The sequence below is a fragment of the Antedon mediterranea genome, chromosome 5, assembly GCF_964355755.1.
Source record: "Antedon mediterranea chromosome 5, ecAntMedi1.1, whole genome shotgun sequence".
Taxonomy (NCBI): Eukaryota; Metazoa; Echinodermata; class Crinoidea; order Comatulida; family Antedonidae; genus Antedon; species Antedon mediterranea.
In genome coordinates, this window is record NC_092674.1 from 29,934,005 (window position 1) to 29,950,581 (window position 16,577).

At 31.6% G+C, this 16,577-nt stretch overlaps 2 protein-coding genes across 3 annotated transcripts; one reads left to right on the forward strand and one right to left on the reverse strand.

Moving 5' to 3' along the window:
* The first annotated feature begins 166 nt into the window (after nucleotides 1–166).
* LOC140050351 (mitochondrial import inner membrane translocase subunit tim16-B-like) lies at nucleotides 167–6,602 on the forward strand. Its single transcript, XM_072095506.1, has 4 exons — nucleotides 167–303; nucleotides 3,617–3,701; nucleotides 3,933–4,141; nucleotides 5,378–6,602. Exons 1-4 carry the CDS (start codon nucleotides 301–303, stop codon nucleotides 5,477–5,479), a joined length of 399 nt encoding a protein of 132 aa, XP_071951607.1. The 5' UTR covers nucleotides 167–300; the 3' UTR covers nucleotides 5,480–6,602.
* LOC140050350 (uncharacterized) lies at nucleotides 6,285–15,603 on the reverse strand. 2 transcript variants are annotated; one of them, XM_072095504.1, is made up of 6 exons: nucleotides 15,516–15,603; nucleotides 14,531–14,658; nucleotides 11,660–11,856; nucleotides 9,541–9,854; nucleotides 8,880–8,998; nucleotides 6,285–8,327 (listed from the first exon to the last, which is right to left on the reverse strand). In XM_072095504.1, exons 2-6 carry the CDS (start codon nucleotides 14,652–14,654, stop codon nucleotides 7,675–7,677), a joined length of 1,407 nt encoding a protein of 468 aa, XP_071951605.1. In that variant the 5' UTR covers nucleotides 14,655–14,658; nucleotides 15,516–15,603; the 3' UTR covers nucleotides 6,285–7,674. The 2 variants fall into 2 exon arrangements, with proteins under 2 accessions (XP_071951605.1, XP_071951606.1); XM_072095505.1 differs by having other exon boundaries at nucleotides 14,531–14,661; nucleotides 15,516–15,578.
* Nucleotides 15,604–16,577: the final 974 nt, after the last annotated feature.

Consider the following 16,577-nt stretch of genomic DNA (forward strand, 5'->3'; position numbering starts at 1 on the left):
GATATCCGATGATAATACGTATTTACAAAGTACAATGAAACAATAATGGTTTTTGTTATTTTTATTTGGAAAATTACCCAACTAGTTCTCGATACGACTCTATCATCAATAGGTTGGCCTAGTTTTTTTAAACAGGCCTTTTTGCATTCAACTGTGTCAAAGGTCAATGCTTATGCAATAATGTGTGCCGATCAAGTTTTTTTTATCGTTTTTGAGCACACGACGAGAAGAATAATAACCTAAATGTAATACAAGTTATGTCAGTAGTTTGTCAAGTAAATATATTACTTATTGTTTAATATGGTGAGTAATTATATTGTATGTGTTATTTATAAGATCCTAGGCCTACCTAGGCCTATTAGTAAATCACATTTCAGCGCTAGCCTAGGCCCATGCATGGAATAACATGTGGGCATACAAAAAAGTTACAGCATCGCCATGAGAGGGCTTAGTTTAGGTCCATCTCGGCCGCCGACAACCTCGGCCGCCGGTTACAGAACGCGATATTGTATGGAGCGCCAAAAGTGCCTGTTATGATAGTGTAATAGTGACGACGTGGAATTACAGTCGAAGCGGCCGCCAACAAAAGCGGCTGCTAGTTCAATAACGGTAATCTGTATGGAACGCCCTGCCTGTGCGCTTTGATTGTCGTTGTTTTGTAATCTTAGATATATAATGCAATACTGTAGAAAGATTCGATAGTATGTAAATGAGATATAAAGATTCGGCAATACCGTACGTAAATTATTAATGCAATACTGTATAAAGATTCGATAGTATGTAAATGAGATATTAAGATTCGGCAATACCGTACGTAAATTATTAATGCAATACTGCATAAAGATTCGATAGTATGTAAATGAGATATAAAGATTCGGCAATACCGTACGTGAATTATTAATACAATACTGTATAAAGATTCGATAGTATGTAAATGAGATATTAAGATTCGGCAATACCACCGTACGTACCGCTGACGGGGTTTCCCCTTTTTAAAAAAAACGCACTTATTAGTGTGTCAAATCATGGACAGGTAAAGATGACATCTATTACTAATAACCATACGTTTGAAACGTCTATAGGAGGCTTCTTGCACGTGTTTTTGTGAAACGATCCAATGAGCTATGCTCGACGCGATTATGAGATCATGTTCCGAATATGAGCACTGTTTCTATAATTTGACAGTAGGATTTATATATAATTTACGTATATACGTCGACGATACTATAGATTTTAATTTGAAAAATCTTTTATTTCTTCATTTATAATAATCATTTAATGTAAATAATTAAGTGCAACTTAGTGTCTCACATTCATACGCCGTTCGTAAATCTAAATGTTTAAATATCAGTACAGATTACCTCTTTGAGAATCGTGTCCACCTTATCCATACATTATTCTCACGTCTATCATTAATTGTACATCATAGTCCTACTATAGGGCCGGTAGATTGATTTATAACGGCATAGTATCTACATATTTTATTATTATCCCAAAACCATGCTCACTTCAGAGTGGCGGATATCGAATGCAAAAATCATCATCCATGCATCATCTTCCTTTATTGCATAAACCTCCTAAGCCACCCCTAAGCTGGTATAGAACGAGTTTCGTAATTAACTGTGATTAAAAAATACGCAATAGGCGCGTCTACTTGTTTAACTATTACATTATTATTTATTATTTTCAAAACTTTAAATAGTGGCATGCCAATCTTTTCAAAAACTTGCACAATATTCAATAAAACAAAAACAAAACATTTTTAAAACAATTTTCTAAAAGAACACATTACACTTCATTAAAACCTGTAAGATAAAATGAAAACACAAATTATTTATAAATAATGAGATAATATTTATATTTACTGTACTTAAAAAATAACGATCGAGGTTAAAAATAATGTCAAATAGTAGGCCTATTATTAGAAATTCTAATATTCAAAATTAACTGAAAACATAATGAGCGTTTTCATTAAAAATTTATCTAATGCGCCATATACAAATTAGCGCGACCAAAATAAAACGCGACCGATATCAAACGTAACTAATATGATAAAAAGCGTATCTAGCGGCGCTCCATACAAAATACCGGATGTTGATTTTATCGCGACCGATTTCAAGCGCGACCGATTTCATCTGACACCTTTAGGGGTATCACAAATAATATTTTTTTAAAGTTAGCCAGCTTTAGATATAAAATAAATCGAATAATAAAATATATTGATATTGATTGATATCACTACTACTAATTTATTAATCTGAAAATTTTAGAAAAAAAGCATTTATTAAAACAATAATTAAAAGTTAATTAATTAATTAGTATACATGTAGAATATGTGCGTATGCGCTGCATTACATTTTAATTACTCACAATACAAGCATCGGTGGCGTGCCATACAATTCAGCTTTTTAATCTGGCGGCCGAGATTGTCGGCGGCCGAGATGGATCTAACCCCATGAGAGGCCTATCTAGTCTACTGGCTCTACGCTCACACTACTTAGCTGGTGTAGCCTGTGTGACCAACACATACGCCCGTATTCTTAAACCGGACTTTAGTCGTAGTTTGAAGTTCGACTTGGAAAAGTCGTAGTTCGAGCTATTACTTCAAATTAAATTCAAAAACGAAGTAGTCGAAGTTTGCAGTTCGACTTAATGAAGTCGAACTTTTAGTCGAGTTGCACACGTCTGGGTAACAAAGGCTATACATTGGCCAATGACAAGAGAGTATTTGAGGAGCAGACAAAATTTTGCACATTGATATCACTTTCCATTTCTTACAACACTTTTTACGCATCAGGACTATATACATGAAAAATAATTTTAATCGTTAATTATTAGAACAATATCAGTATTAATTTAACAGTGAAGTATATTTGATTAACAACAAATAAAATCTTAAAAATATATTTAGGAACCATGGCGGTACGGTAACTTTTATATTTTCTAGGACCCCAACAAAGTATGATCGCCACGAACCACGCACTTCATAGCGTGACAAGAAAGCGCTAGGCCCCCTAAACATTCCATCGCGTGGTGAATTGCCGCATCTCCCATTGTCGCTATGGCGTGACGTAGCTCAAGTCGGACTTGCGCGAAGAAAATAATGTAATTTGTATACAGTTGTAAATAAAGATGATTTTCATTATTATAATTTATACCAATGTATATTTAATTAAGCTAATATAAATATAGATATTTCATTCTTCAATATCTGGCCAATATAACAACTCAATGACTGTTACGTTTTTTATAAACATCGTTTAAAAACCATTTAGTCGACCATTTAGTCTGCCCCCTCCAGGACTAAAAAAATCGATCAAAATCCGTCTCGATTTAGTCGAGGTTGACCTGATTTAGTCGGTGATTTAGTTGAAGTTCGGTTTATGAATTAAAATGACGTCATTTTTTTAGTTTTAGCTCGAACTACGACTAAAGTCCGGTTTAAGAATACGGGCGATAATATTATTACAATTTCACTCAATAATTCATCAACTCATTAATAAATTAAAATATTCCTATGCCTAAAAAGTATTATTGGTGAATGAAGAAACAAATTCAACACATGTTTATCAATATTTTATTTTTTTTGTACTTTTGTTTCTTCCTAATTTAAAAGGCAAAATACCTTGCTCAAATAATAGTGCTAGGAGCTCAAGTTGTTGGACGTGCATTTACTAAAGCTTTGCAACAAGAAATACAGGGTTAGTATACAGTACATTTAAATTTGAAATAAATACAATTTTTTCTTATAAATTGTTCACTGTCTAAAAATTTTTTACAAATTGTTTTGTTTTGTCAGTTTTTTAATCAAGTGGTATTTTTGACTGACATCGTTATGTGAATTGTTACAATTTTTCATCTATACAGTAGCTGGTACATCACAGATAGTTTATCGTTATTTAACAAAATTTGTACATTGTTTTACATTACAGCGAGTCAAGCAGCAGCAAGATCAGCTGGAGGGGGGAAACGAGGCGCCAAAGCGGCTGCTGCAAACAGCCTCACAGGAATGACAGCAGAGGAAGCACAGAAAATACTCAACGTTTCCAAAATTGATGAAGAGGCTATTAATAAACAATATGAACATTTATTTAAAGTTAATGATAAAGCGAAAGGAGGATCTTTTTATTTACAATCTAAGGTATTTAACTTTTCATATTTTTATTTTACAAATGTACATGATTTTTTTTTAGATTCTAACTACTCTGAATTTTTAACTTTTTTACAATCAGAATTTTTAACTTTTATACAATAAGGATTTTTAACTTTTATACAATCAGAATTTTTAACTTTTATACCATCAGAATTTCCAACGTTTATACAATCATAATGTTTAAAGACCCCTTCCCTGCAATTTTGGACGTTTTTTGGAAAATAATACATATATATCACTTTAAAAACATTAAACCATGTCATTCCTTGTCTTAAATGTACGTTTTATGGTAAATTATGATAAAAAGTGAGAAACAATGCACTACCTAAGTAGCTCGCGGCGATCGACCTCTTGTGGACGGTCTTAGGCCTAGCCTAGCTAGGCTTAGTTTTGTAGGCCTAGCTGGTAAACATCGATAACGTACGAACATCGTACGCTAGCTATATACCTAGCCTGACGTTGTATAGTTGCTGCATTAATTGTCTTTCTATTTTTGCCAGACTCCGTTGATACAAATTGGGGAAAACCCGGTATTTTCGCTGAAAAGTTAGGAGTCTTCCATTTGTTTTGGCTTCACGATCGATCGAAAAGTGGGCGAATTACAGGTGAAAAACAAAAATATCAATCCGCGCGCAATGCATTTTGGGATTTATAGCGGGCCGCTATAATTATTAGAATCGATTTATTTTTCACATTTTTAACCGTTTAAAGACGAAAAAAGTTATCGCAATAGGACCATATAGTATTATTTTTACATTAAATATAGTTTGTGATCTTAAATTAGATCTAAAAAACGTAGGGAATGGGGCTTTAACTTTTATACAATTAGAATTTTTAACTTTTAGACAATTAGAATGTTCAGATAGCAATTGTATTTTTAGAACACTTTATTAACATTTTATTATAGCATATTTTTCTATGTAATTTTCTAAATTTGTTAAATCTTGGTATTATTTAATCCTAGTTGGCTGGTCAAGCACATCACAAGATGTCAGTTTTATTACTTTTACGTTATACTTGTGTTATTTTTTGTTATGTAGAAAGATTAAAAATAAATAAATTATTTGTTATTATTATTAAACCTTTCTTGATGAGGTTTCGCCCTACAGATTCAACAATAGTAAGTTCATCAAGTTTTCAACACATACCTTCTAGTATCCATTTCATGCTATTTAGTTAAGACTAAGAGTTTTCAGTATTCAGCTTAACTTTGTTTCGTTTCAGATTGTAAGGGCAAAAGAAAGATTAGACCAAGAAATAGAGGAAGTAAATGAAGCAGCATCACGTAAAAAGATAAAAGATGGAACAGAGAAACAAGGAACATGACAGAAAAAAAAAGAACAATAGGACTATTCAGTCATAAAGAAAAATAAATTTGGACCATCTGTATGTAATATGAAGAAATGGTAGTGGTCGAATGACATAGTGCACTGCTTACAATGCTGTGATCCTAGGTTCAAATCGTATGATTTGAATGTTGTATCTTCATTAATCAGAGAATTATCTCTATCTTTTGGAACCAGGAGTGTCACATGATGTGTAATTCACAGTGTGAAATAATTCTTCTGGTATTTATAGTCTCTCACATTCTAGAGGATTTAATTCTATCATAGAGATATTATTACTATAATATCTCTATGATTCTATTCAGTATAAAGATGAATTTTAATAACTCCCCATCACAGCACCATTTTAGAACTAGAAAGATGTAACTGAATGAGAGTATAGTTTCTCGCTGTTCAAATACAATTTTGCAATTATTAAAAATGTATTTCTTTGCTTTTCAAACAATTTCACAGGCGACGCAAGGTTTTGCTTCATTCAGCAAATTTGACTTGAATTATACAATAGTGCCAAATTGTATACTATAATTATATTTCAGCAATAAATTGATTCATCAGTTTTCAACTTTTAATTATACTTTATGGTGTATGTATGTTGCAGACTCATGATATCTCCCACTACAGTATAATAATATGGCTCTCTGTCTGACAATGTTATAGCACCCTCTATAGTTTGGATATGCTATTAAAACAACTTCCCAAAATGTTATTTTCCCAAGTCTGGAGGTCTGTATGTCATGTAATACATATTGATCAAACTCCCTGATATAACATTACAATTACTGTACTCTTGACATCCTCTTCCTTTTATTGAGAAATATAGTATTCAAACACACAATTGAAAGGAATTGTAAAAACACAATGTTTTAAGTTTATTATTTTAAAATATTTACTTTTTGTACATCAATGTACTGGTACCCCCTGCCATCTATTGCCATGGCAATAAGGACAGTAAGATGCATTTTTAATACTGTGTTTATACTCACTATGTATCATTTTAGATTAACAAAACAAAATCATTTTGGGTTATGTTGTAAATTTTGACAAAAATAAAGGTTATAAACATGCACATTTTACATTGAATAAATATCTTCACTGATTTTTAACACATTGACTGCCAAGGCATTTTCCGTAATTTCTGTCCCAGTGCCAAGTCCCGTTTACATATTAAATTACAGTTTGAAAGTGTAACATCTGGTCACAGACTATCATGATGTCATTCAAAATACGATGGCGGGAAAAACCGTTGAGACGTATAAATACGTCACTGGCAATGGTCCAACAATTTTATTGACTTTGCCAGGAACGTAAATATACGTCGGGGATTTTCCGCGCTAAAATCGGTCAAACCTATCATCGAGAGATAAAAACAGTAAACCACACTGAATCATTTCATCCTTTATTATTTTTATTTACTATTAGCGCAATTTATGACATGTTTGAGATGATTATATTGAGTGTGAGGGCGCCATCGTATCAACCATATTCAATGCATGAGGGAATAAACACAAACAAACATATGACATTTATTTTTAGATTATCGTTTACGTACATCATTCATAAACTGCCATGCGATAATTCCTGTTCCAATCACCACTGCCAGCGATTCTACATACAATACAAAAGTGCTACGATTTTGACGTAGTATTACGTCTTGGCAAGTAGCGACACGCAATTTTTGACGTATAAATACGCCGTGGCAGTGAACGTGTTAAGGCCATTGCTTTTTTTTTTCAAAAATTTTGCCTGAGGCATTAAAAACTTTAAACACTATTTACAAATACATTAATAATATAAAAATACATTTAATAATATAAAAAATGTAATTTACCAAGTTGGAATTAAAAAAAATTGCACCAATTCTATAAAAATGTAGTCTCCGTCAACAGCAGATACAGTACAGTAATTATGGGGTTGCTGAAGGTACTCATCCCCATCCCTTTCCACCAAACAAGCACTTATAATAATAACTGTGTTTTGTATAGTGTCTAACCAAAACAAATTTTCTCTAAAGCGCTACGACCAAAATAAATTTCAAGGCTTGAACTAGGTAGAAATTACGTCATTTCATATGCTATGAAAAAGAGATGGGTTTTCAGCAACTGTTTGAAGATGTCAATAGAATTGGCATTCTTGAATGATGGTGGAAGAGTATTATCTCATGTTAACATAAGCTGTTTACTTGCTTAGTGTAGATATAACTGTAGACAAAGCTGGACAGTGCCCTGATTGCAATTGTTCTGATTTAATAAAAGGCAATTTAAGATCACCTTCATTCAACATCAGCAAGTTTTGTTCTTTGGCGAGTTGAGTCGATAATATAGAAGCGTTCTCAATTTTGGTAAATTGGCCCTCGGATTCGAGATTGTTGTTAGTTTTACTAGAAATCATAACCTGAGTTTTCGATAATACATCATGTGACTTTGTTGAATCGAGAATGTTGTTTGGTGAATTTCCTTGTACGACTGATAACATGCGTGAAACAGGCAGATACTGCGGTGGGAAATTTAAAATATGAGGTAGGGATGGTGGGGTTCTTAATTTTTTGAGCAGCATTGGGTACACAATATGTTGGTCTTGCGTTAGCAAAACGTCCGGTATCACTGCTTTAACTGGTTTTGATGACGGGTTCTCTGGTTTTGAGATGTAATGGTTATGCGATCTTGCGTGTTTTCTAAGTGAGCTTGGGTCAGTGTAGCATTTATTACAGTCGGGCGCTTTACAAACGTACGGTTTATCAACTACGTGTGTTCTGGAGTGTTTGAAGCGATCACTTGAGTTTGAGTAACGCTTATTGCATCCTTTCACTGGACACATATACGGTTTTTCTCCTTTGAAATAAAGAAACAAAATGAATTAATAGAAAAAAGCTGTAGAGACACTGTATTAGTATAAAATACACACAAATTGCCTCGTTTCATTTATTACAGTTCTGTACATAGACAGATCCTAAATTATGCACAAAATAGGGTATATGGCTCTGTCTACACTATCAAACTTTATGTGACAAAAAATGTAATGTGCCCATATATGAACATGATGATGTCATATCACTACCATATATGGGCACATCACATTTTTTTTCAAACTAGTTTGATAGTGTAGACAGAGCTTTAGGTTCATGTTACGGTCCTATTCCCCATATGTATAAAATGTTTCTTCTGGAAAACAGAGACTAATAATTTTACTTTATATTTGGCCAAAAAAATCAAAATAAACATTAACATTGATAAATTCAATGTTATGAGACTTCACATGATATTTGATGAATGTTGATAAAGATTACTGATAAATTGATGAGATAATGATAGAGCTACTAGTCTCATAATGATAGAGCTACTAGTCTCATAATGTTTATAATCAAATTAGGGGCTTTCACATACCTGTGTGGGATCTTTTATGGATTTTTAGATTCTCTGATCGTGAGAAACATTTCTTACAAATATGACATTCATGAGGTTTCTCATTTGTATGTGACCGGACGTGAATACGCATCTTATATCTAAGAAAAAGAACATATTGTTATATTAATGAAAATTTATATAGAAGTATTGTCTTTATACATGGAGGAAATTTATTATTATATATTTGTTAATTGATTGCTAAAGAAAATTGTTTATAAAAACGTATTGTCCTTATACATGGAGGAATTATTTAGATAAATCCTTTAATTATATAACATTTTAACGTTAAAAGGTTACTAAAAGGTTAAAGTACTGTATTTTCTGGAAAAATCCATCCAAATATTAATACATCATAGGTTCTCAAGCATTTTCTGTACCATGGACCAGATTGTAATTTACAAATAATCTTGTGGGCCAGATATAAAGAAGAGCATACTGTATATAGTTACAAGGAGCCTTGGACATTAACACCTCTTTTAACATTATTTTTATTTAAAAAAAATTGGTTTAGCACTATAAAATGGATGCATTTAGCCTTTGGGCTGCCTGATAAAACCCCTGCATTAAATAATATACACTTGGAGGACATCTGGGCACAGAAACTAAGACCAGGCAGGTATCCCTGCCTGCTAAAACATACTTTGCATTGAATTTCTTGCCGTTACGGGTGCAGCCAACCCATTTACAACAATACCCAGTAGCGTTGTCCAGCAAGATGTGACACTGGTTCACATGGTTGACTAAATCCTCCTGCGTTGTAAACTTAAGAAAGCAATTCAACCAATCACAGCTGAGAACCTCAATCACATGATTATGTGTTAACTGTCCTCCTGGAGCGGTGGTTAAGCCTGATGCCGTGGTGATGGTAAATTGGTCAGCCACATCCTGCATTTTCACAAAGTCAGGTTCGGACAAATGAGTCAAAGTTGTCACATCTTGGTTTATATTTTGAAACTGAATTATAAAATAAATTCATTGTATTTTATTTATTTACCAGTAAAAATCAAGTTTTAGTTCAATTTTTTAATGCTACAACTACAATACTTAATTATAGTATTTATTGTACAGTTTTCTTAGCTTACAGTCGTCAAAGTGAACATTCACATTAAAAATGAACACTAATATTAAATGATGATATTTTTCATAAACAATGGGCCAATGGCCATGAAAAAGATTGATTGATTCACAAGATGAATTTATTTTGACGATGAAAACTTGAGTTGATAATCATTTGTTGTATTTATGCAAATGTCCGATGCCTAGCAACAGTCTACCCATGTGGTCGTTAAGTGAGAGAAATGTAAAGCTGTCAAAGCAATTTAACATTCTGAGTGAGGATAGTATGTACTGTATGATGTCGTATCCTGCCAATAGTGTGTACTGTATGATGTCGTATCCTGCCAATAGTGTGTACTGTATGAACATGGATGATGGTACTGTAGTATGAAGTAGTACCTTACGTTGACCATTTTTAATACAATCATCGAGATATTATAGTGAACTCATATAATATCTCTATGCTATACAATATAAGCTAATTAAAATTGTACAGTACAAATTTCTTTTACTTTAAGCAGGAAAATGTACCTAATATGTTATAAATTTGTTTTATTGAAAGAAATACAAATTTCACTGATAACATTAAATAACAAACACAACAGATACCATTAGAATAATCATCACATAAATGAACTCATCCTCATCTATACAATTCTAAAAATTAACTACATTATTAAAATGTATTACATGTGAATGTTTTGAAATGAAATATAAAAAAAACACTGATAATCATTAATAAAATGGACCATTGCCATCAGCATCTAAATATTTAGATAACTAGATTTACTATTATCCAGTGTTTTCATTACGGTATACCTCCAACAACCAAATACCCCCTGCAAAGATATTCCTCATGAAACAACAGAACAGAATACACAAACCAAGACAGACTGGTAATGAAATCATCCCTGACACAATTCCTTCATGTTTACAAAATTAGACCCCCTGCTGAGCCATCATATTTGCACAAAATTGAGGAAAATTGCAAGAAACTCAGCCAGTTATGTCATTTATTACGTTAAGGTCAATCTTCGGACCCCCTGCTGAGAAATTTCAATTGAAAAATTATAAATTGACTGAATTATGTCAGATTGAGGGAGTTCATTACACCCATGTACAGCAAAAAGCATCCACAACAAAATATTATATATGTTCTGAAAAAACTGAAAATATCTCGCATATGATATTTATTTTATTTTATTTCATGATAAAATAAAGTAAAATTGTAACATTGTAAAGCTAAGAAATAAAACAAGGACAACTAAAAAGCTTTTACAATTAGTGGTGCCCTAAAAAATATATAACTAAAAAAAACAAGATGAAATGTGTGTGCAAAGCAAGGTATTATTATGTTATTCAAATATGAAAAAAAAAGTAAACATTTTCACTGTTGACAGTATAATTATTAGATGCAAAACTCAAAGACCAACAATCATAAAATTAAGATGAACTGCCAATCAAATAAACTTGCAAACTAACTCAGGTTGTAGCAATTCTATTGTGCAATTTTTGGGTTAGGTGAACCATTTAAGCCCAGGCTAAAATTAAGTTTATTTAAATTGGATGAAAGATGAGACCATTATGAACACCACCATACTAACTACATCCATCTATTAATAATTATTACATGATGATCTGTATGGCCATTAAGCTTAAGTTTTTAAAATTAGTTCGTAATTATTGGAAAATGTTGTACTTACATTCATAATGGTCTTGTCTTGGTCCAGTTTGTGTTCAGAGGCTGTCAGGGATAATGGAAGATCCGTTATAGGAGCAACAGTGAAAACCACGGAAGAGTCCATTATAGTTGAGGTAGAAAGATCCAATGGTTTAGAAGTATTTAGGTTTGTTGCATTAGTTGTTGTATCATGGATTATTCCATTCATCACAATCAACCCTGCAAATAAAATCATAATTCATTTAGTAATTATAAATTTAAATTATCAATTTTGAAGGAGGTTGGTCTGCGAGAGAAAATGGGAAAAAAGGTTTTCATAGAGTTTGGCAAGTTGAGATTCTCAATTCTAACTTTTAAGATCAAAAGAATTAGATTTTATAAAAACGTTTATTTTATTTATTCTGTGTGTGTTTAATTATTCTTGAAAACCCAGCAGCCCAGCTAGGGGTGCAAGAATTGTACCCTCAGACAAGAAGCAATCTGATTGGCCAATACTTTCTATGTGTAAACTTCTTAAATGGGTAGGAAACAACTGATATATAATAATATTACTATCACTGATCAGTATATACAGTATTATGTATTATATACAGTATTATGTACAGTATTATGTATTATATACAGTATTATGTATTATATACAGTATTATGTATTATATACAGTATTATATACAGTATTATGTATTATATACAGTATTATGTATTATATACAGTATTATGTATTATATACAGTATTATGTATTGTATTATGTATTATATACAGTATTATGTATTATATACAGTATTATGTATTATATACAGTATTATGTATTATATACAGTATTATGTATTATATACAGTATTATGTATTATATACAGTATTATGTATTATATACAGTATTATGTATTATATACAGTATTATGTATTGTATTATGTATTATATACAGTATTATGTATTGTATTATGTATTATATACAGTATTATGTATTATATACAGTATTATATACAGTATTATGTATTATATACAGTATTATGTATTATATACAGTATTATGTATTATATACAGTATTATATACAGTATTATGTATTATATACAGTATTATGTATTATATACAGTATTATGTATTATATACAGTATTATGTATTGTATTATGTATTATATACAGTATTATGTATTATATACAGTATTATATACAGTATTATGTATTATATACAGTATTATGTATTATATACAGTATTATGTATTATATACAGTATTATGTACAGTATTATGTATTATATACAGTATTATGTATTATATACAGTATTATGTACAGTATTATGTATTATATACAGTATTATGTATTATATACAGTATTATATACAGTATTATGTACAGTATTATGTATTATATACAGTATTATGTATTATATACAGTATTATGTATTATATACAGTATTATGTATTATATACAGTATTATATACAGTATTATGTATTATATACAGTATTATGTATTATATACAGTATTATGTATTATATACAGTATTATGTATTATATACAGTATTATGTATTATATACAGTATTATGTATTGTATTATGTATTATATACAGTATTATGTATTATGTACAGTATTATGTATTATATACAGTATTATGTACAGTATTATGTATTATGTACAGTATTATGTATTATATACAGTATTATGTATTATATACAGTATTATGTATTATATACAGTATTATGTATTATATACAGTATTATGTATTATATACAGTATTATGTATTATATACAGTATTATGTATTATATACAGTATTATGTATTATATACAGTATTATGTATTATATACAGTATTATGTATTATATACAGTATTATGTATTATATACAGTATTATGTATTATATACAGTATTATGTATTATATACAGTATTATGTATTATATACAGTATTATGTATTATATACAGTATTATGTATTATTTTGTAATCTAAATAGGAGAAATTCAAAAGGAATTTACTTTTAGTAAAGTAACTACAAAACAAAGAAAGCAAGTTTCCCATTACCATGTTTCCACATGTCCTTTTTAATTTAGTTATTGGTAAAATTAGCAGTTAATTCAGTTATTTTAATCACTTTACCATTTAACTGAAGTCATGCTTTGGTTACAGTATTTCTGCAGCATATGTTAAATCCATTGACATGATACAGCTATTACATTTACATGTTGCACCTGTTATTTCTGATTAAGGTGTACTTTTTAATGAATTTCCCTTGTATCTGAAGGCTTTATTCATTTTACTACTGAGAGTTATATATTGCAAAAGCGACTGTAGGAGAACATTGCCAAGCTTTTTGTTAACACTTGGTACTTGTTTGTACACTTAAGCACATAGGTCATACAGTACCATCATTTAGCCAGTCAGATTGACATGACTTGAACCTCCTACCTTGATAGTCTGACCTTATTTTACAACTCCCTCTAGTCTGACCAGGGAATTGCAACTCCCTAGTCTGACCAGGGAATTGCAACTCCTTAGTCTGACCAGGGAATTGCAACTAGCTAATCTGACCAGGAAATTGCAACTCCCTAGTCTGACCTACTGTACAACCAGGGAGTTGCAGCTCCCTAGTCTGCCCTCTGACCAGGGAATTGCAACTCCCTAGTCTGACTAGGGAATTGCGACTCCCTAGTCTGACCAAGGAATTGAAACTCCCTAGTCTCAACAGGCAATTGGAACTCCCTAGTCTGACCAGGGAATTGCAACTTCCTAGTCTGACCAGGGAATTTCAACTCTTTAGTCTGACCAGGGAATTGCAACTCTCCAGTCTGACCAGGGAATTTCAACTCTCTTGCCTGACCAGGGAATTGAAACTCTCTAGTCTGACCAGGGAAGTGCAACTCCCTGGTGAGACCTAAGTGTATACATAGATTACCTTTCTCTGTTGGTAGTAGAGTGATGGATTCATCTTTACTAATCTTGATGTGTTCATATTTACAATCTTGCTGTTTATATTTGTCTGACTGGGTAGTTGATAAACCTATGCACACCTCCTCCATACTGCTGCTGGTGGAGATTAAACTATTAATATTTAATTTACTCAAAGGTTAAGATTAAAATAAAATGTAATACTGTAACATTTTTGTGAGAAATCTATACTCTTCGGCAAGTTTGTGTAAGTTATCTTATCTTTTTTTTAAAGCATGTGTACGAAATATATTGATGAAGGTTTTTGTGTGTTCCTAGCCTATGTGTTTGTTATTATTATAGAAGGGTGTTCGTAAAACTTTTATTATTAACTTCAGGCTGTGAGTTTATTCAAGCTATCATCTTTTTTTTAGGTCGTTTAATTTTTTCATTATTCGAATGATGATGGCTCAAGTAAGGGTGGTAAGGACCAAGGTAGACATTCAAATATGAACTTGAACTATATGACCAACTGAATTGGAGAGAGGAAGGTACACTTACACTGCTACCGTACTATCCAACACTAGAGTTTACTGCTACTACTACTACTAGGCCTACTACTACTACTAGGCCTACAGGCTACACTCTAGGCCTACTACTATACTTATACTACTACTACTACTACTACTAATACTACTACTACTACTACTACTGTAAAACCAAGCCGGGACCTCCTCGTTTCGCTCCACGCACACCCATACTGGCTACTTATTTAGGCTAGGCCTACTTTTAATACTATCTGGGGGAGGGAGCGAGAGGCCATTTGTTGTAGCCTGGCCCTAGTAGCTAGTAGTAGTATTGTCTATATAGGCCTTATAAGTATAGTGTATTAGATTTAGAAGTTAGGCCTAGAGAGTTATTTAGCGCGTTTTTTAAAGCTGTTGAACAAAAAGACTAAACAAATCATTAACATTATTCTCTAATATTTCATGGATCGTCCTGTTTTACTTTACCTGGTCGACCAATTGGGAAATTGGTTGAAACATAGAGAAATTAATTAATTAAATTCTCCCTTTCGTGGTTTGAAAAAAAAAAACCACAATCGTGTATTATTGTAGTTTCCACAACCAGACGTCTAAGCGTATCTAACTAAAAAAAACACAAACTCATCATCGTGTCGCCTATAGATGGCGACGTTTCATTTTTTGGTAACAACTGCAAATAAAATACGGTGAGGATAAAACTTTATTTTTTTAGTGGAGAAATATAAATCTATACTTAGATTTCATTAATTTAATTGTTTGGTAGCTCCGCCGATTGTGCAAAACGATACTATAATGAATAAACATGTGTAAATTATTTAATTAAATGACCATGTATTAATCAAATGGTAAATTCTACTCAAAAGTGAAATGATTTAGAAGATGTTTGTTTATTCATATCTCATACTCATTTGACATTTTCTTTACCAACAGCCAAAGGTAATACAAAAAAAAAAAGATAAGGAACGGTAATAATAATAAAACAAACAGAAAAAAATAAATTTGGGTGTATCCATAGTCACAGGGTGTATGATGTCTATGGAGTATTTTGGGGCTTCATGTTTCATAACAGTTACATTAAATCCTTAAAAAGGCAGTTGACAGAAAGCGTGTGAAATTCGTGCTTCGCTGCTAACATGGAATCCCAAAATAAGCAGATAGGTAATGTCTAACAATAACGCGCGAAATTGTGCCTGGTCGCGCGAAAATAATCTTTGTTTTGAATTACATCACTCTTATATTTAGATTTTTACAACGAATTCTTACGAATGCTGCAATCTCATTGGCCACATCAAAAATTCCTGACGTAAAATGTAGCGTTCTATGACAGTAGGAAGAATATACATTTGATCATCACAACATCAGTTTATTTTTTCCAAACCACAATACATTCAAGATGATATATAATATCAAAACAGCAACACAATTCGTAGAAAAAATTATGCACGCATATGATAGTATATATTTCGCTTTATTCTATTTAATAATTGCCACTAGACACACATTTGAATTATTATTCATTGAACACAGGTC

Bases quoted from the DNA above. Each gene is read 5' to 3' on its own strand.
- LOC140050351 (XM_072095506.1), top strand. The intron at 3,702-3,932 runs GTTAGTATACAG...TTTACATTACAG, and splicing joins TTTGCAACAAGAAATACAGG to CGAGTCAAGCAGCAGCAAGA. The intron at 4,142-5,377 runs GTATTTAACTTT...GTTTCGTTTCAG, and splicing joins CTTTTTATTTACAATCTAAG to ATTGTAAGGGCAAAAGAAAG.
- LOC140050350 (XM_072095504.1), bottom strand. From the start codon at position 14,654: ATGGAGGAGGTGTGCATAGGTTTATCAACTACCCAGTCAGACAAATAT. The intron at 11,857-14,530 runs GTAATCTATGTA...TTTTATTTGCAG, and splicing joins TCTACTACCAACAGAGAAAG to GGTTGATTGTGATGAATGGA. The intron at 9,855-11,659 runs GTAAGTACAACA...TTTATAATTCAG, and splicing joins AAGACAAGACCATTATGAAT to TTTCAAAATATAAACCAAGA.